The sequence below is a fragment of the Arvicola amphibius genome, chromosome 7 (genome assembly GCF_903992535.2).
Source record: "Arvicola amphibius chromosome 7, mArvAmp1.2, whole genome shotgun sequence".
Taxonomy (NCBI): domain Eukaryota; kingdom Metazoa; phylum Chordata; class Mammalia; order Rodentia; family Cricetidae; genus Arvicola; species Arvicola amphibius.
The window spans coordinates 38,887,056-38,908,655 of record NC_052053.1 but is presented as its reverse complement, the minus strand read 5'-3'; the positions used below and the strand labels follow the sequence as shown (position 1 = coordinate 38,908,655).

At 38.0% G+C, this 21,600-nt stretch overlaps 1 protein-coding gene across 1 annotated transcript in view; it reads right to left on the bottom strand.

Annotated features, from left to right (window-relative positions):
• Lrp1b (LDL receptor related protein 1B) overlaps positions 1 to 21,600 on the bottom strand; it is a 1,542,993-nt gene that overhangs the window by 734,130 nt on the left and 787,263 nt on the right. The window contains exon 12 of the mRNA XM_042055373.1: positions 11,581 to 11,761. Within this exon, the coding sequence (XP_041911307.1) occupies positions 11,581 to 11,761 (181 nt within the window). The remainder of the gene's footprint in view (positions 1 to 11,580; positions 11,762 to 21,600) is intronic.

Genomic DNA, 21,600 nt, shown 5'->3' with positions numbered 1-21,600 from the left:
AGTTCCAAAGGAGAGCACAATGGTAGCAAAACAAAGGGGTAAGAAGGTGATCAGGGAGTGATCACAGCTGAGACATGAGGCCAGGATGCAAAATCAGCCATCCATACATGAGCTTGAAGGGGCGATGAGGAAAGGTTTCTTTGGGAGGGCTCTTAGTCGCAGAAGAAACAACCTCTTGGGAAGGTTTGATAAGAATATTTTTGAGAGAGCACTGGTTAGTTGGACCTTGCCTGAGGACTGGAAGCAATGGGAGATATGAGAAAACCATATGAGAGTTTTAGATAAAGTTTGAAAGATGGGCCATTATCTGATTTAAGGGACTTTGGAACTCCAATGAGTGGATGATTTCCCTAAAAAAAGAGACCAGAGACTATCTTTGATTTTTTGTTAGCATGGGGAAAACTTCTACCCATCCTGAAAATGTGTCTTCGAGGACCTAAAAGATACTTAAAATGTCTAAGAGTGAGCATGTGGGTAAAGGCAAGTTGCCATTCTGACCCAAGGAGGGATCCCCTGTCTTGAAAAGCAGAGCATCACTGCCCAATAGTGGAATTAGAAGTTTGACAATTTTTACAGAAAGTAGTGATAGCTTTTAGAAAAGATAGACCCTCAAGGGTGTGCAGAAATAGGTTTCGATGGTATGATCCAAAGCCCTCCTACTAGAAGGAAATCATTGGCTCAGATGGAACATAATTTGTCAAGAGTCTAGGGATGATAGATGGGGCCTGTAGAGTGAGTATGTTCTGTGATGTGTGAGAACGGTGAAGGCCTACCCAAGAGTGGCAGCTGTAACTGCCTTATGGTCTTGGTTACTTCTCTTGGAGACAATGGAATTGTCTGCTTCCTAAAATGGATGATTCCCATGGCCTCTGAAAGATGAGAGCACTCTAGTATAGCCATAATTTGATTGGAAGTGGTTATGGACCCCACTTTGTTGTTAGAAATCTATGCTCTCTGCAAATATGTGCATGTGACAAGAAAACGTGAAAGCATAATTGTAGTTTGCATAACAGTTAAAGGGTTTTCTCTTTGTCTGTTGAAAGGCTCAAGAGCTATTAAATCAGCCTCGTCATTCCTGTTTTGGTCCAGAAGGGTCCATTCTTCAAATACCCTAGTCTACTAAACAGTAATCATATCCTATAGTTCATAACCCTTTGAATAGGAAGGAGCTACCATCTGTATTCCAAGTATAGATGCTTGGGGTAGTGTTCCCTTATGAATATGTGTAGAATTGGGCAGTAGCTCTTCTACAGTATCAACGCAAAAAGTGTGACGGGGCATATCCTGGGATCGGCCAGGGGAGGAACTTTGAAATGTTAAGAGATAGACATAGCTAGAAGATAAATGTAGTGTTCTCTACCAATTCTACCCGAAGAAAGAGAACTCGGAAGTTATGTATGGAATATGTAGGCCAGGATCTGGAGAAAAGACCCTGGTGAAAGGACTAGCCAATGGGTGCGAGGAGGGACTCATGTGAGGAGTCAAGGAACACCAAATATAAGGGATGGGTGAGAGGAATGAAAGAGAAAATCTAAGAGCTTAAGATGCTAGCCACCCTGAGTAAGAATAAAATTATACTCTTGGTCATAGGGATTGAAAGAGACTAGATTAGATGTTTAGGGTAATGGCCTTGTTAGTTGGATTGAAATGCATTCCCTGATAAGTTGCCTGAGGAGTAGATAGCTGAACCTTAAAATGTGAGACCCTATATCACTGGCCAGAAAGAAAGTTTAGTAATATAGAGGTGTTGATCTGATTAATTTGCAGGGATGGACTACAAAGAAGGAAGACTGTCTATGTAGTGTATATACCTGGGTTTCAGAAGAGGAAAGAGGGAAAGTTAGCATCAGAACTGGTCCAAATAGATGTGATCTGTCTCAGAACCCCTGAGGCAGGACTGCAAAAGTGATTTTTGGTAGGGAGAAATGGGAGTATATGAATCAGTTCAAGTAAAGGTAAAAATTTGGGGGGGGGGGTTGGCTAAAGATTGATCAAAAGGAATGGAAAAGAAAGTATACATAAGGTCCAGGACAGAAACATAAAAGATTCCTGAGGAGGGTGCATTTTAAGATGTGCTACATTTGTTTATGCTGTGGAACATTTGTTTAATGATGCAAAGATGTGTTGCATCCTTTTTGTTGCATTGGTTTAACTCTATCAAGCTATGCTACTTGCATGTCTAAAACACCTGATTAATCTAATAAAGAGCTGAATGGCCAAAACAAAGCAGGAAAAAGCATAGATGGGGCTGGCAGGCAGAAAGTATAGATAGAAGGGAAAAAAAGGGAGAAGGATCAAGGAGCAAGAATAAGAGGAGAGGAAGACTCCTGGGACTAGCCACCCAATCACACAGCCAGACACAGAATAAGAAGGAAAGAAAAGATATACAGAAATAGAGAAAGAGAAAAGCCCAGAGGCAAAAAGTAGATGGTATAATTTAAAGTTAAGAAAAGCTGGCAAGAAACAAGCCAAGCTAAGGCTAGGTGTTTATAAGAAAAAAATAAGCCTCCCTATGTGATTTATTTGGGAGCTAGGTGGTAGGCACCCCCCAAAAAGCAAAGAGCAAATATAACCAACAATATTTTGCCATACCAACATGGAGCCTGTATATTTCCACATAGGGCCTGAGAAAACTGAAAAAAAAAAAAGACAAATAAAAAAGACAACGGCGTCTTTAAGAGGTGCTGCTGTTCAGCCTTCAGGGAAGTGATAAATAGAAATGACTAGCTAAGCAAAAACCGCTTGTGTCAATAAAGATGCAGGCTTCCTACAGCTAGGAACATTGAATGCAATTCCTGGTCATGCATCTTGGACTGTGCCTCAGGCTTCAGGCTTGATTCTCACAAACTGCAAAGTAGGCAGGGCCAGGCAATAGAGTTGTGGACTGAGGACCCAGCAGTAGCTTAACAGTTTAAAGTTTGCTCACGTGGTAAAAAGGGCTAAAAGATAAGCCGTATTGGAAGTCCAGACAGAAAAACCTCTAAACGTGTTCCAGTGTGTCTTAAAATGTGCATAGGCTTAAGAAAAAAATGAGTATGGACAGTTATAGAAAGAAATATATGGTTTGTAAATAAAGCCTTTAAAGAGAGAAGTAAAATAATAGAACAATAAAAAAAAAAAAGGTCAGTAACTATGGGAACTTCACAGGTACTCTGGATCCTGTATAGTATTATGTTGATTTTGATTTTTTTGAATGTTGATTAGCAAATGACAGCTGCTGACAAACATGGGATTGTAAACTGGACTGCTAACTTAAACCAGTCTATATACTTTAGGAATGACTTAACTTTAAAAAAAGAGGGCAACAAAAATCTGTTGCTTTGGAGAAGTAGTTTTGCTTTTTTTTTCCCACAGAAAATAAGAGGTTGTGGATTCATTTCAGGTTAATATGGATCAAGCATGATCAACAGAGACCTTCTGAAACTTGAGAGGTGATATGTATGTGTGAAGAAAGGTTATACCTAGTCTTCTCAGGACTTGGCCATTATCACAATTTTCTTAGGGACCCCTAAAGATGCCTTTACCCATAGACTATAGGAAGCAGTTTAGAGAAAACAAGAGTTAGGCTGTGGTAGGCATTTGGTTATCTGATGTGTCATGAATATTTGTTGTATTTAGGGGAATACAGAATAAAAAGACAACTATTAATCTCAGATATTTTGCATTGGCATGGATTTTAGTATATTGATACAAATTTAAAGTTAATTTTATTGCATTTTATATATGTTTCTACTGCTATTTAAGGTTTTATACCTATGCAGTTTATTTAAAATTATAAGGTAAAGTTCTTGTTTTTGAGATCTATTATTATAAAGTATTTATCCTAATCAAGAAATGTAGTTTAGTAGTTAGTCATCTATAACAATCAAATTTGCAGATACATTAGGGATGTTTTCAAGATCATAAAGAGATATACTTTTAGATAGAATGATGGTCTTGAAACACTTCAAAACCTTTTGAATATGACATTTAAAATGTTTTGTTTTCTTAGGACTTTTCATGACAATGAGACACATCTGTTCCTGGCAGTACGAATTTAGTTCAGAAAACGATGATGAGCATTGAAGAAACTTCATAGGAGTTTGCTTTCTCTGTGGCAAGTTTAGCCATTTGGACAAAAAGCTTCCTTTCCTTTAACTGCTTGATGGTATGCTATATAAACTGTACACACAGGACCCACAGGAAAGTGACAGCTGAACTTTGCCAAAACAAAGCAGGACAATCCTTCAGAGTTCCTGTTCCATGGAATAGTCTGCCAGACATTCTGCAGGACACAGAGGAAAGAGATTGATGAACTTTGATAATACAGGCAGGACAGTCCTTCATATTTCTTGCTACACTGAAAAGTCTGCCAGATACTCTAGTCCTGTAGGCCAAAGATGGATGTCCCAACATTCTATAGGAAATTTGGGTGACTGTCTAGCCAACAAGATGTCTCTGTTATTAGTAAATATTGTATCCTTCTAGATTTTTGATGGAGTCAAAGATAAAGTAAAAAGAGTTATAATTTTCCTTAGCTATGATAGAAAGTAAATTAGTTATAAAACTTTGGAATCACTAAGATAAGCTAGGTAATGGAAATTTTTCTCTAAGTTTGCTAAATAGAATTAAACTGAATATTGTAAATGTAATTCTTACCTCATAACTTTTTGTTGTTTGTTGTATGTTTTACTATGTTGAAGTTAAAATGTTTCATTTTTATTTATACAAAATGGGGGAATTGTGTTGAATATTACTTTAAATGTGTTACATTTGTTTATACTGGAGAACATTTATTAAATTATGCAAAGATGTGTTGCCTTCTTTTATGTTGCATTTATTTAACTCTGTGAAGCTGTGCTACTTTGCCTGTCTAAAACACCTGCTTCGTCTAATAAAGAGCTGAACATCCAACAGCAAGTCAGGAGAAAGCATAGGTGAGGCTGGCAGAAAGAAAGAATAAATAGGAGAAAATGAGAGAAAAGGGATCAAGGAATAAGAAAAGGAGAGAAGGACTTCATGGACCAGCAACACAGTCACATAGCCAAACAAATAATAAAAAGGAAAGAAAAGATATACAGAAAGAGAGAAAAAGTAAAATCCCAAGGACAAAAGGTAGATTGGATAATTTAAAGTTAAGAGAAGCCTCCAAGAAACTAGCCAAGCTAAGGCCAGGAATTTATAAGATAGAATAAACTTTCCTGAGTGAATGGCTGGTGAATCTACGGTTAAGCAGATGGGGAGATCAAAGGAAATATAGGTTCCTATTTTGACTAGGAGGTCCCTTCCAAGCCAGGGGATGGGACAATTGGTATCACTAGGAAAGTGGGGATGAGACTACTCCTAAAGACACAGATAAGAGGTGGGGTTTGGTGAGGCTGGTAAGGCTGTCCCCATACTCTGACAAAAGAAGAATGAGGAGAGTTAGTTCTCTAAAACTTCATTAGGACTGAAAAAATAACCCAAATGTCTGGAAGGAAGTTGTGTTGCCTTGGTACTGTGATGTCTACCTAAAGCTTCTTGTTGGGGACAGTGATGGTCAGGCCAAGGGAGCTTGGCTCCCTTTGGTAGACCATGGCCAGACCTAGGAGGTGGGCTGGAAGGTTCTCTGGCCCTGATATTTCAGTGCTGTAAGTGACAGGGGTGCAGTCAATCCCCTAATGTACCTTTTAATTAATGGCATCTTGGACATGGTTGAGATAGTTTAAGTGGTCTCTGGCAGAATCAAGCCTAATGACCCTACTGTCTATCTATGAAGCAGGGTTCCCAGGTTTTGGGAGGACAGAGTGTCTGGGCATTTGCTACGGTCATCTCTCCTACTGTACACCTTGAAGGCCACTGCTAAGACTTTGGTCTGTGTGGTCAGGGGTACCTTCTCTAGATGTGTAAATTTGGCCCTAATATCAGGGAAACATGAGATAAGAAGTGAGACATAGGAATTCTTTCCCATTTGGGGTATTGGGATTCAGATTGGTATATTTTAAGAAGGATTTTGTTATGCAGTCCAGAAATTGAGGGTTATCATGTTTGTCCTGGATAACCTCTTCAATTTTTTATAATATACCAATTTAAGGGTGGTCTTGCAGAGACTGGCCAGGAGGCATGTTATAAAGTGATCTCCAGCAAGGATTCCCGCTGGGGTATTCAAGGTTCTGGTTGGGACTGCTGCAGTTTCTATGGAGAGGTGGCATTCTTTTGGTGAATTTCATCTTCATGTGTCTTATCTGAGTTCCAGACTCACCTGAGCTCATCAGAGAAAAGATTGTTCATGAGAATCATATAAATATGATGGACAATAAGGTTGAGTAAAACATTGGAATTCTTTAATAAAGGATGAGTTAGCAGTATAGGATTATAATCTCTTTTATATGTAAAAGAGTTTGTTTAATGAGAAGGGGACATGTACCTTCTTCATCAAGTTGAACACTCTGGCAATTTCCTTCAAATCGAGAACCATGGCCTGTTTAGGCCAAGTAGGAAAAGGTTGAGGGGTTGCCATGGTGGAAAGGGAACTAGATCAGGGGACGAGGGACACCAGTGGTCTGAATGTAGGCACCAGGGAAGATTGATTTAGGCAACCTCTTGCTGAGGAGGACAAAGGGAAACTGGAGAGGCTGGAGAAGGAGAGGGGGATGGGGTTTGACACCTGTGACAGGGAAGCTCGTTAGTTGGATCCAAAGTAATGGAGGAATCATATTATTCAGATTTTTTGGCTGGGAGTTGAGTGAGGGAACAGGAAGGACAGAGAAAATGCTTGGAGCAGAGGACATAAGGAATCTCTTTCCATTTCCCTGTTTGCTTGCAATACCTGTCAAGATCCTGAAAAATATTGAGATTGACAGTGTTGTTGGGAAGCCATGTTTTTATTTTCTAGGGGGTATTAGAGCAGAATTTGATTGCAAAGTTGAACAGGTTTATGGCCCTTCAGGTTGGGTGCCAGATGAAGAGCCTCGAGTTCTTGTAACAGGCCTTCCAAGAGGGAATGAAAGGGTACAGACGACTTTGTTCCCATAGATGTGAAGGGGAGGGTAAGAAAAAAATGGTTGGTGCAGTCTGTAGTTGCAGGCATTCCCAGGCCTCAGAAGACTTAATGAGAACAAAGTTGTTCGATAGGTTATTACCATACTCAACAGGGTACGAAATCAGGGCTCATAGCCTGATGAAGAGACTTGATTTCTGGCACCAGGGCTTTGGATGAATCCCCAAGGCTTGCCTACAGGCAACAAAAAACTGAGGTCAGAAATGGGGCCTCATCCACAGGAAAGGGCTGGAGAACAGTACTATGCATAAAGGAGTTCTGGGGTTACTATAGGCAGCTCCAAATGGAAACGAAGAGAAGAAGGCAGAAAAGGATGCAATAGCATGATTTGGCTTAAGTAAGTTGCAAGATTACACCTCTAAGTATGGGGATTCTGGGTCAGGTTAAGAGGGCCAGTTAAATCCCTGTAAGACGATAACTGAAGGTATGTCAGCCTCTAAGAGTACCAAGGGGTGCCGGGCACTAAACAGTCACTTCTTTGGACTCAGTGAAGCATATACACCAACTAAAGGGGGAACTTACCAAGTTGCTACTGAAGGGTGCAATGCTGAGAAATTGAAATTGAACAGTAAAGTAAGCCTGAAGGTGAATCTGTTGCAACTGCGTCTGAGATGAGGGATAGGGTCCCAGTGTCATTCAGACATTGAGGGGGAGCATAGGCCCCAGGAGAGCCTAACCTAGTTAGCAACCAAGGTAATTGTTACAGGTCTGAGAGGAAAAGCTTCCCCAAAGGAGGTGTTACAGCTCTGAAGGGAAAGTTATCCTGCCAGTCAGAAGACAAGGAATGCCACAAAGTCATACTGAAAAGCAAACTTTCCATGAGAGATTTACTGGGAGGGACACAGGAGAGTAGCTGCCTGTGCCCAAGCAAGAAACAGCAGAGAACAGAGCAAGAAGCAGGCTTTCTATAGAGGTTCTAGGGGAGCCGAGTTTTCTATGGTGGAGATTTCTAAGATGGGGAATTGGTGAAATTTCAAGCAAAGCCCAATGATAGTTGGTGAAATTTTGGTATTGGTGGGTGTCCTGGCTCAGGAACTGGTGGGCTTGGGGGCTCAGAGATTGGTGGAAATTTGAGCTCAGGGATAGGTGAGTATTGGTAGTTTTCAAACCCAGAAGTGAACACAGACCTTTCACCCTACAATTATCTACATGATTTACTATCTACTTAAACATTTAAAATACCTTATAATCAATAAAAATAATAATTCTTTATATACAAATGAACATGAACTCTACAGCATGGACGGGCTCACTGTGAGCCTTGTCAGTTTGGTTGCTCTGAAGGGAACCCTGATGGCTCTTTGTCTTTGGAGAGGGGTGGAGTGGGGGTATGGGTGGAAGGGAGGGGAGGGAAGGGGGAGGAGGAGGGGAGGAGATGGAAATCTTTAATAAAAAAATGAGAAAAAAAACAAATGCAACAATATAAATTTTACATTTTTTTTTACAATATAAAATAAGTAGGGAACGAGATAAACAAAATAATTTAGGATTCTGGCTACTCGGCAGTGCTTTCAGTTCAGGCAGAGAAAAGGACTCTACTCTTACTTTAAAGGCCTGTTAAAATGCAGTGTCTTTTTTTACAGTCTGTTCCCAACATATCTGCAGACAGGAATAAAGATAAGGACTTTCTTTGATATCTTAGTGATGTTCTAGGATATGTGTTATACATATTCTTTGTGTGATATTTAATACTGAATGTCTGCTAATTAAAATGATAACAATTAAGATATATACATCCCTTACATACAAAGGGGTGTCTGGAAGTACAGAGCTTGGATTTGTTGAGAATAATTATGCTCACAAATTACAGTCTAATCAATGAATTCCTGAAATAAATACGTCCTTAAAGTTGCCGCTGCCCTGGAAGACTAAATTTGGCTTATTTAAACAGTGTCTACCTAATAGCTAATATGTGTGGTCACACACTATAACTTCAGAGAACAGTATATTATTCTGATCATGGAAATGATTTACTCAACTGTGAACATACACCTCGGAGATGATGTTTTGAGAAGTCCAAACTAGAGAGCTATTGTTTGTATAAATGATCCCATGTGCAATACTAGAAAGGACTAGGTTCACCTGTAGCTGTTAGTGTAAGGGTCATTGCCACTAGCTCTTCTTTCTGTAGCTCTATCCTGTTGTCAGGTTGTCACCTGTGGGCTAATCCTTCAATATCTCCTGCTGCCATGACCACCCCTGTCATTATTACTACAGCTAAGATCCAAAGGAGCTTCCAGTATGGAACTATGAGTTTTATATTGAAACAATTAAAATTAATTTGTTCACTAAATGAGTTCACACTCATTGCCTCACGGATAACATCTTTGTGTTTACACCTTCCTTTCCTACCCGTTCTTTTCCTTGTCCCGCTCTGCATTTTACTCCTCTTTGTTTTTGTTATTTGCAGGATGTAAATTAACATAAACATTAAGGTTCAATGTAATATTTTCAAATACATTTTGTTGCTAATTCTCCCCGAGTTCTTCTCCAATTTTTTCTCACTTCCATGGTTTGATATTGTCCCACTCAATTATTTTCTGTTTCATGTCACATGTGGCCTTTACCTACCTTTCATTATTGCCTTTCTTTCTGTGTGTCTTTTTTCTGTGGTGGGCTTCCTTCTAATTCTCTAGCCTATTACCTCCATTTATATGCATACACACACACACACACACACACACACACACAATCCAAGGGGACTCATGAGACAATAGGAAAACATTGTCATTCTGAATCTGAGTCACTTTAATGTACTTTCCAGCATTTTCATTTTGGAAATTTTATAATTTCATTTTCTTACAGCCAAATAAAACTGCATTATGAATATATTCCATATTCATTATCTATTCATCCATTATTGGTTATCTAAGCCTGTTTCCTTTCCTTGCTGTTGTGAATAGAGCAGCATTATCACATGCAGCCCAGTATCTATTTGTAACTGTGTGGGTGGGTACCATTCATATAGCACAAATTCCTGGAAGGCAGTTACTACTCTCCATGATAGGATAAGTTCCTTGGACTTTTAACTAAGGAAAGAAGTGATATTTTATTGATGTTAGAATTGTCTGATACTTTTGAAGAAGTGTATCCCTGCCATCAATTATGAGTTCCCTTGTATACTCCTAAAAGCTCATGGTATGGGAGAACAAAAGAAAACACAAATTTCTCGGTCTGAAAATACTTCAATTAAACTTCCAAACATTGGAACGAAATTTTCTAGGCTAATACTTTCTATTTTACTGCCAGACACGTTTTCAGTAACTACTTGAACAAATTGTGCTGCAGACTTCCAGGACCACTCCCACTTCTTTCTAAACCAGTTTTCAGACATAAGTAAGATTAGGCTCCTTAAAACTCGGGTGAATCTGTCACCTCCAAGTCAATCCTTCCACTGAAGACAAAACACAAAGCTCTTATGCTCTCTACCACTTCATCTTCACCAAGAACATTTTGATTTAAGTGGGTTTATACAACAGGAAACGGATATTTCATGTAATTATGGAAGCCATACATGAATGTGTCAGAATGAAAGTATAGTCATTTCTGTTGAAGTAACACACAGAATGATTCCTCTACTCCCTAGGTAGATGTGCCCTGCTTGTGTTTGAAGTTATTTAGAAGCTTCACTTCAGTAATCTCAGTATACAATGGACACCTCACACATTATTCATTTTTTAATGTATGCACCAGATCAAAAAATAAGCACTTTTGATCATCTTTCCTTGGCATGGAAGTAAACATTCATACAAACACTAGAAACATAAAATACATAATCTATTCACTTAATGTTTAATTTCTGTAAGGAATTTTCACTTTTCTGTTATATTTTAAAAATATGCTTTTTGTTCATGCTATAGGTCTGAAGGATAAGATAACATTATGACATATAATATTTTATTCTGACCAAACACCACAAAACTATTTAGTGGTGTTCCCACGCGAGAAACGTAAGTAAGCTTCAAATCACTCCAGACACATGCAAAGGAATAGAACAAAGAGGGTAAGAAACCTCTGTGGACAGGCTGCATGGGTTAATAATCACACTCTGTCACAACTGCATGGAATTGGATCCAGGCTCACTTATTCCTTTATTCATAGGAAGGGAATAAGAGCAGCAACCATCTGAAGGACTGATGTGGCTGTTACAGACAGGGACATAGTAACGACCCTGACAAAATGCCTAGTTCAGGGTAAATGTCCAGAATGTGCATTAGTTCTCAATACACAAAATCTAAATCTAAATCTAAATCATTCATCTAAAACTTGAACCAGTAGAGTCAATGCTTGTATGTTTACTTGCCCTAGTGTCACGGTGTCTAAATTAGTGCTTATTTGAAAATATTTAAGTAACATATTCTCTCTATAAGTAACTGTCTATTTTATTTAATTAATCATCCTTTGCTGTTCTTTTCTATTTTCTAGGAGAGAAACTCACCAAGTAAGTAAATTCTTTCTCTCTGTCTATTCCTCAGGAAATACACCAATTCATATGAATCTAAAGAAAATGTGCCATTGTTAATATGTATAAAACAGAAAATATCAGAAGCAGGCTTACATACCCATTGACTGGATCGACCACAATTCCTCTAGGATGGGACATTTCTCCCTCCAGCAGGGTTTTGCGGCTCTGAGAAGCCTTTTCCAGCCTGGCCACATTTATGGTTTTCCTTTGACCATCATTTGTCCAGTAAAGGTTATTTCCAATCCAGTCAACTGCAATGCCTTCTACATTATCCAGATCTACAAAAATGTAAGGACAAGAAAAAACTAATCATACAATTTAAGTCAAATTTAGTTCCACCACTACTGATCTATTTAATGAAGTATCACAAGAACAAAACAAGACAAAGCAACCTAAAACACACAAACAACAACAATCACAAAAGAACTGAATTTTAAGACCTTTCTAGTTCAATTTGGCATATTGTGCTTTTTCAAAGATTTTTTTAAAAAAAATCTATTTTAAATACCTTGTTATACAAATCCCAGACCCTCTCTCATCACAAGGATTATAACATTATATGTGTTCATAAAATAACCATATGCTATTTTAACTGATTGCAAGCATTTTGTAACAGAGAAAGTGATCTACAAAATAAAGGAAAACAGAAATTACATCAGCATCAAAGGGTAGTAAGTACAAATGTATACGTATGAACACAGACTTCTAAGAACACCTGCAAAACTTCTGAATATTTTGCACTTTTATAAAAAATTTCTCATATAAAGTTTTTTTTTATGAAATCTGCCTCTTTTCCCTCCTCTTCAGTTCTTCTTTTGTCTCCCATTATTTTTCAATCTCAACTTCATGTGGTCTCTCTCTCTCTCTTAACCCACTGAGTATACTTGGTGCTGCCTGTATGTGCATTGTAAGGACCCACCATAAATATCTCTAATATACAGGGATAAAGCAGAGATGCTAGAAGAAACAACGTTCCTTTGGTTAAAACCTTCTGTTTTACACAAAAGAAGTCAACACTTCAAAGCAAACTTGTGTGTTCATGGTTTCTGTCTACAAAGCTTCAACACTCCAGAATAACTTTGTAGGTTCCTTTGCCTATGTTTAGGAAAATGGCTAATTATTCTGTATTTTATTGATGTTGAGTTTGCCTGAGCAGTTTCCTATTCCAATAGAGTGGAGAATAGCCATTTGCTTTTACTGTTTATCATGTTCTAATTGTGAATTTCAGAATCATATTCTATTTCAAATCAATCTCAGTATAAAGGGTCAAGATGGAGGATCTAGTTTTACAATTTTGCCCTTGCCACCTGACGTGTAACTTTTGTATTTTCTCACACAAAGCAGTCACTATAATTCAATGCAGTGAGTCATTCAAGGTCTGTTCAAGGCCTCTGATTTTTGGTACACCATCATCAGTGGAGCCTCACCAAACTCCTCTTAGATATCCCACAACCAATCCATTCATGGGCATCCTGTGGGTGTCATTCCACACGACCAGTCCCTTCATGTACTAGCACAGGTCATAGTATGGTGGGTATTAGGATAGCCTACTCAAGGTACTGGATGTTTGCCTTTATGGTAGCTGACCTGGCCAGTCCAGGGCATGGGAGCCTCTTGTAAAGGGTGAGGTGTCCTAGCACGGGTCTCTGATTTCATCAGACAATTTTCCTATGACCCCCTTGTTGTAAGACGGGCTACAAACATTGACAAAGACCCCAGCTACAGTAGTTTCTTGAGCCCACACATGGCCTTCAGAAGTAGCTTGAGCCTTGATGACACCATGGCTCTGGGTGACAGCCTAAGCCACAAAATGACTCTTTTTCTGTTTTTCTCTCATTTTTGTCTTACCAGATTTTTTATATTCTAGAGAATACAACATTCTCACCAAGTCTGTGATCAGAAAATGATTTTAGTTATTATCTAGGCAAAAGAACACTCTTACCATTCACTCTTGAAAGATTATACTACATGGAGCCAAGTAGCTGCTAATTTAAGTACTCCCTATAGATACCCAGTGCTTACAATTTTATTTTATGATAATACACTTACAACTTCTGCATAACATCAGAGGATTTAAATAAGGGGAAAATCATTCCAATGGACAACTTCTTATTGGCCAGTTTAGCCTTCTTATCAAGAGAAAACAGGGTGGAAATCCTGTCACCTTCTTAAAAGTTAAATGACAGAGCTATTTTTGGATATTCATTTTACTTACACACCTAGGTTATAATTTATAAAAATACAATTCTTTGGAGCTTTGCACACAAATAGCAAATTGCTCCTTCTATCTCTTATTAGATGAAACAGGCATATTTATCTGGAGACACAACAGCATGTAGTTTCATAGATAAGTTTCCTTTGTATTTCCTAATGTGGTTTAGGGTTTTGTTCTTTGCTACATAAACATTAACAATACAACTGCATTGCTGTAACTAATAATTTTTAACTGAAATTTCAATGGAGAAAAAGAAAAAATCATTGTGCATGGTAGGAAAGACAGGACACAATAGTATACTGTTGAGTAAATCATACTTACCCTTAAATTCTAAGTTTGGATTAAAGATCAGAAACTGTATTATTCACCACACTTATAATTACTGCAGCAAAGAGAAATTTATTAGCCTATATGTCCATGCATCTGGTGATTACTTACTAACCAAATTAAATTAAACAAAGGTATACTTGCTTTAGAACTACATAAATATTTCGGGAGAAGGGAGACAGACAAGTACACATGTATGTTATGTGCAAATGTGCTAACAGAGGCAAACTACTTTGGCAGTTCATCTTTGCAAAAGTCTTCATAGGCGTCTAAGAAAACACATACTCACCAAACATTTTTTTTTTCTACAGATAGCCTTTTTAAAAAGAAGCAGTAAGAGGTGGGTAAAATTAATAACAAGATTATGAGGCAGCTTGCTTTTAATTCTTTATTTTAATGATGAAAGTAGCTAAAGAATAGTATGTGTGTTCCAACTTCTACATTTAACAAATAGCAAACCAGGAAGTAAGTGACTTAACAAATTGCTTAATAATCAATGCAGAAAGCTTAAAACCTATACTAGTGCTCAATGTATCTTCTCTACTCCCTGTGCAAATTTGAACACAGGATTGTAGAAGAAGATGACCAATGGAGGTAAGAGTCAACACTAATGTTAGAAGGAAATTTAAATTTAAAATCCAAGGTTGCAAACACATGGGTTAAGAAACAAAGAGGTGTTTGGTTTATGCCAGCCAAACTGAATATATAAGAGGACAGATAAGGTTTGAAGCCAATGTTAATAGCTAGTCTGGTTGGCTCAAAAGAAACCATGAAAACCACATGCAAGACAAAGTGGTCTTTCATATAGTCTTTTTCCCGGTGCAGCTAATTGTAACACACTGAACTATCAGCAAAGATGGATTTTAATCATTTTAATCCACTGGTTATAGAAAAGGGACCACACAAGACCACCATTTGACAAGGAGTAAAACATGAAGTAATGAAGGAAAACTAAAGCCACGTCTGGAAAACTGTGGTAAGAGTTAAGCTATCTATACACAGTAAAGAAAAAAGGCCCATGATAAAGTACAAGCTGGTCAGGGAAGAATGAAAACCAAAGTGCATCCTTTAATTAGTGGCTAGCAGACCCTGCCAAGGTCTGTGACCAACAACACATGCAAAATCATCCAAGGCAGGCATCTAGCAGATGGGTCAGCAGATGATTCTAGAAGTCAGAGAGAAACAGGGAGCATTGGAGCTTCACTATTCCCTTCATTTAACAAGCAACATATGAATAGTATATAATCCTTTCCCTGTTTCAGCCAGGGAGCGTGCACAGAGGGTGTGATTCCCTCCACCAGTTCAGATATTTTAAATGCACAGAGAATTAGCCAATCTCAATAGAAATCCCTGCAGTCTTTTTCTATTCCCCACTATCAGTGCCTTCCTCTTACACTTGTGTGTGTAAGAACTCTGATTTATTCATGCTCATTTAAAGCTCTGCCTCTAATAAAAATGCTTCTTTAAAACCGACCTTTGCTTTCTATGAATACATGACAAGCACCGAAGTCATTGATCCATTGGAAATGCTTTGTGACCATGAGCCTTTGTACCACACTCCTGAGACATATCCGCGGAAGACAAGAAAGACCTTCTTGCTCTCTGGGAACTCTAAAATTAACCAAATATGACACATTACACTGATGGATGGCTTCTAATTTGTTGTTTTATAGCTTATGGACTATAAAAAAGCATAGATTTAAATTTTATTTTGTTTTATGAGCATCACTAGTTTTTATTTGATGAATATTTGTGTTTCTGTATACACACGTGAATGTGTGTGTGTGTGTGTGCACGTGTGTGTGTGTGTGCACGTGTGTGTGTGTGTGTGTGTACTACATACATGGTGTTGAATACCCTAGAACTGGAGTTACGATAGATTGTGAAGCACCATGGGGTGCTGAGAACAAAACCTAGGGTAAGAGCAATATAAGTGATCTTAACTCCTAAGCACTTCTTTCTTTACCTTCTAGAAGCATACTTTGATGACAACTTGAATTCTATTCAATTACATAGAACTACTGAGAGAAAATAGATAATGAATGAAGAGAACAATGAGCTCTATCAATCTTTTTAGGGTGGGGGTTCATATGTATTGTCTAATTGTTAATCTGAACTAGAACAATCCTGGTCTGTAACTGCAGTGCCATACAGATTGAAAGTAAATACCATTCTTGTCAAGCAGAAAAATTATTGAATAGAATAATTGATAATTATTTTAATCCATTTAGTTTAGTTTAGTTTAGTCTATGTATGTTTTTTTTTAACATCTATCTATTAATATATGCCCAGGACTTAGAACTTCCTGGGGCTGGCAAGGGCCAGGTGGAATTGTATGCATTCTGTTGCTGTAATAAGCCTCTCTGAATAAAAGCAACTTGAAGAGAAAGGGTTTATTTAATTTATATATTCATGTCACCATCATTGATAAACAGGAAGGAACTGAAAAAAGGTATTGAAGTGGAGACCACCACTTCAAGTCTAGTGAGAGATCCAATCTCAAAAAAACAAGATACAGAGATGAAGAATAGCACCAGAACTTGACCAGGAACTTCCACACAAATGCACACACACATGAACATGCCAGCACAGATGGAAAATCTTTAAAAATTATAATTTGATATTTTATACTCAAAATGTCTTAAAGCTAATGACTTATGGGCCACAAACTTACGTTACCTCAGTGCACCTGAACTTCATAATTCCCAATTCGGCTTCAAATGAAAATGTTATGCAGACCAAAATAATTATGAATGTGCCCACTATAAACACAATCAACCATGTGGCTAGAGAGACCACTCATTGGTAAGAGTCAATGGACTCGACTCTTACCAATCAATCAGGCCAGAATTTAGGTCCTCCTCAGCTCACAATGAGGAGGAAGACAGCTCAAAACTTCAACTTCATTTCCAGGGGCTCCATTGACCTTCCCTTCTTCTCTACACATACCCCCAAACACATGTAAAAATATACTCATAAAGCTGGGTGGTGGTGGCGCACGCCTTTAATCCCAGCACTCGGGAGGCAGAGGCAGGCAGATCTCTGAGTTCGAAGCCAGCCTGGACTACAAAAGCTAGTTTCAGGACAGGCTCTAGAAACTACAGGGAAACCCTGTCTCGAAAAACCAAAAAAAAAAAAAATATATACTCATAAAAACATAAGTAAAATAAATTGAAAAGGAAAATAAAATTATCATGAATCTGTTTTTTTTTTTTTCATTTCTGGTTAAGACATCAAGGAAAATGTACGGATGGTTTTGAAGATCAAGGAGCACTGTAGCACAATTAGCCACAAAAGAAATACCTTTATTTAGAAAAGCTTTGTCACACAAACATAGGTTGAAGATATTCCTTTGCGGAAAGATTCTGGGGAAAGAGTTTAATAACCAAAACATGAAATGAACTAAAATGTCTTTCTTTTGTAGGTAAGAAAACCTTAGGGTTAATTATTTTAAAGCCACAATGTTTGAAGTAGTCCACTGATGTTAATATGAAAAAAAAATTCATTAGCACATTAGAAAAGTCATGTATTTAGACCTACTCACAACTGCACTTCTCTTTGTAAAACAGTACCATTTCAGTTTGAGTAGATATGAATGGATATGATCTGCAAGTTTAAAATAGTAGGCACAGGTAAAATATGTTCTGCATCTCTACAGCTTCTGATTTTCTATAATTTTTTTTTACATTTCATCAAAAATAATTCATATACATGAATAGGAATAATGTTTTCAGTTGAGTTTGCTTACTATTAGCATGTGTACACAGAGAACCAGATTTGTCTTCTGACTGGCACTTCCCCATCAAAAACACAGCATCCTTCTGGGCAAACATTTATATCATTTCTAATTTCTTTATACATGCAAATATACTGATTTAAAAAACATATGTATTCATGTAAAACAAATGATTAATGTTGGGATTAATAGGATGAACAGTATGTAAAACTTATATCCTTCTCAGTGGTGCAGGGTACAAAGACTCCTGGATTTTCTTCTATCCCCTTAAGTTAATCATCATTATTTTATCTTAAGATGTGGAGAAGGTAATTTCCTTGTATGAACTTAGCTTTCTATAATTAATAAGGTACTAAAGATTTCCCTGTGCCTGTGTAGAAACACCCTTAAGAAACCCTGGTGCGGTTGTTTTCTAAGACAACCTGTCGCAATCTGTGCCATAATATGTTTTGCTTTTACTCATACACTGAAAATTTTTGTCTAGGTGTTCCTCTGCATTTGTACTTGCTCATGGTCTATTTTATCATGAAAATGGGCAAATTTGGAATTTACATTTTTAAACATTTCTGGATTTTATCCTGCCTTAAAAATGGTCCACAGCTTAATATTATAAAATAACATTTCCCTTAATTTTTTGTATGTCCGTTAGATCTGAGACAAAGAATAATTTAGGACCTAAAACTCTGAAACTTTTATTACCCCAAATGGAAACATCCCAGTTCCATTTCTGAGTGCTTCTGGGGGGTATAATTAATGTCTAGCATGTGTATTGAATGGATTCAGCTAGTTATTAAACTGTATTAAGGATTAGGTTGCCAACGCCTCTTGTTTCTATTAATATCAATACATTTTTTTTAGGACAAGTGGTTTTTCTCTGAACCCTTTTTTTTCAAACTTATCACACCACTGCAATTCCAGGCTGTGGTTTCTGTTGTTCTGTCAGTCTTTGCCGTCAGCATTCTAGGTTGGGTTTGCTCTTTCCTCTTGAGTGCTGATGGCTCATGTTTGAATTTCTCAGTGCGGATCCTAAGTTTTGTTAAAAATGAATTTGGAGTAATTTTATGGATATATACTACAAAGAGTTGATTTGCCAGCTCACCCTTGCATCCAGTCATCGATTCATTTGGTGGCTGACGAGTCTATTCAACAAGGGTACAGATTCTTAAACACAACGAATGCTCTTTTCACATGGACTTGATGCTCATTTTCTCTTGTTATGCACATCTAAATGTTTTTATAAACAAATGATGGGCATTTTAATATCAAATAAACACCTTATTTTGCAGGGCTGCAGGAGATGGATACTAATTGTACCATCTTTTTAATAAAAAAAACCCAGCATTTTATTTTCTAATAATATAATCCATAAAAGATTTTTTTCTGTTACAGAGTGAAAACTCTCGGTTCTAATTTTACTTTTTCTGTTAAAGTTGTACAAAATAAACTAATTGAAAGCATATGACCCCTAATTTGCATCAACCCAAATGACTTTACTGCATAGACTGAGAAACTTAGAAAGCATCACCAGGGGTTCCCATCCACTAAAAACAAAACTGCATTCTAATTTACTCTAATGGAAAGGTGAAGGAGATAAAAACAGTTTAAAAATGTCTCCACGTTGTTTTTCAAATTCCCATTTGCATTTGAGGATTTGAAGTGAAAGCGTTCAGAGCTCATGCACAGGCAAGACGCTGAAAACTACAGGGACTACGGAAACGCATGAAAGAGGAGGAAGACCCGAGCTTGGTGAGATCACAGCTTTCCTTGATTTTGAATAAAGCAGAGATCCACAGGATGATGGGAAGGGCCACAGGCCTCTGACAGGAACAGCAAGACCCATGAAATGTTGTTCTGTAGCAGGGCACAGTGGTAAAGGCAATGGTCTTGAAAGCAGAAAAATTTAAAAGCTAAAATAGGAAAAAAAATTCTTGAAAGCAAATGCGGTTTGATGTGTGAGTTTCGTGTCCCCGAGAACCCCTGACACAAAGAATTCCTTCAACTGAGTTCACAGACAAAGGCTAAAAGCAGAACAGGAAACCTTCGAGAGACCCCTGAGTGTCTCACAGACAAGAAACTCAATCCATCCTTCAGACTCACTCAGCTCATGTACAAAAGAAAAGAGCTAAACCACCAGGGAAGGGCGAGGAGACCTTACTACCCACCAGGACAGGACAAAGAACATCCTTTTGTGGGGGGTGCAGAAATAAAGTTAGCTGCAGGTGACAAAAGGCACAGGGAACCTTCTCGCAAGCAAGGGGATAAATAAAAAAAAAAAAAAAAAAAAAAGCTCAAAGGTGAGTTGCCTTCAAGGAGGGTGGAAGTCAAGCCCCTTGTTTCTGAGAGGAGACGGGCACTCCACTGCACCGACCAAACTTTCTTGTACTGACAAGGCAACACTAGCTGATCGCTAGGAAAAGAACAAGAAATACCATCAAAAACCATGGACTTTCAGAGACAAAAAGTCACAAGCACAGTGCTCCATGTACTTTGGTCAAGAGGTGAAATTAGAGAGAACCAGCTGTAATCCCCCATGAAAGATTCTGAGCACAGACATAATTGACATCTACCATTCAAAAAGATCATTGATCTTCTTTTTCTATTTTCTTATTTCTTAACTTTTTGAAGATAGGAATTCCTACTCCATTGTCAAAGTTAGCCCTGAAGTTCTGGTTTCAGTCAATCCTCCTGCCTCAGGTGAGATTACAAGTTTATCCCCATGACATTTGGCCAGATGATATAGAGTAATTGTTACATTGTCTCAAGGACAACTGTGTGTTTGTGTGTGTGTGTGTGTGTTTGTGCACGTGTGCACATGCACTCGTGCATAAATATATGTATATTTACACACATATGTATATATATTTACACACATATATGTATATATATTTACACACACACACACACACACACACACACACACACACACACATATATATATATATGGGCTGGAGAGATGAGATGGCTTAGTGGTTTAGAGCACTTCCTGCTCTTCCAAAAGTCTTGAGTTCAATTCCCAGCAACCACAGGGTGGTTCAGAACTATCTGTAATGAGATATGTACATTCTTGAGGAAGAAACCTGGTCAGTCCGTTCTTATCAACTCAGACCATGAAATCCAACATGGACAAATTCAACAGAACCATCATATACAGGCTGCCCATGCATGCTTCAGCATTGCCAGGTCATAAGTAAATTTCATGTGTGTGTGTGTGTGTGTGTGTGTATTGTGTGTATGTGTTTGTGTATACATATATGTGTGTGTATAGAAATACACACACACACACAGCTATGGGAAAAAAAAGAAACAGAATTCCATACAGAGATAAGCAAAATATTTCAAGAATCATAGCAGAAAAAAAAATCCAATCTAGAAGAGGCATATAGAAGAGACCAGAAAAGAAAATGACCATGTCATATCACAGTTAAAATAGTAAGACAGTGTGTTAGCAGCTTCAAGTGAAAGCATCAAGTCACATCTGAAGGCCAATTGATCCTAACAACAGACAACTCTCCACAGAAGCATGAAAATGAAGTGGGACACAGAAGTGTCTAGTGCAAGTTCGGAAGGTCCACACCTGCCAACACAGGCTACAATACCCAGAAAAAAAGCCGGGGTTTGCCAATATAACTTTAGGCTTTCTCATGTCAATAGGACATTATAATGAGGGTTTTTACTCTTTCTAAAAGAAAATGTAAAACCTCAGCTAAAAAAGGAACTAAGCTGCCTTGTCTTTTGAAGAATACGCCTGTTAAGCATTCACGTCTGAGAGTGCTGCTGCGGAGTCTTACAGCTGCCAGCTCTGAAGGTAGGAGTGAAGGGATCACCCTGATGGTGTGGTG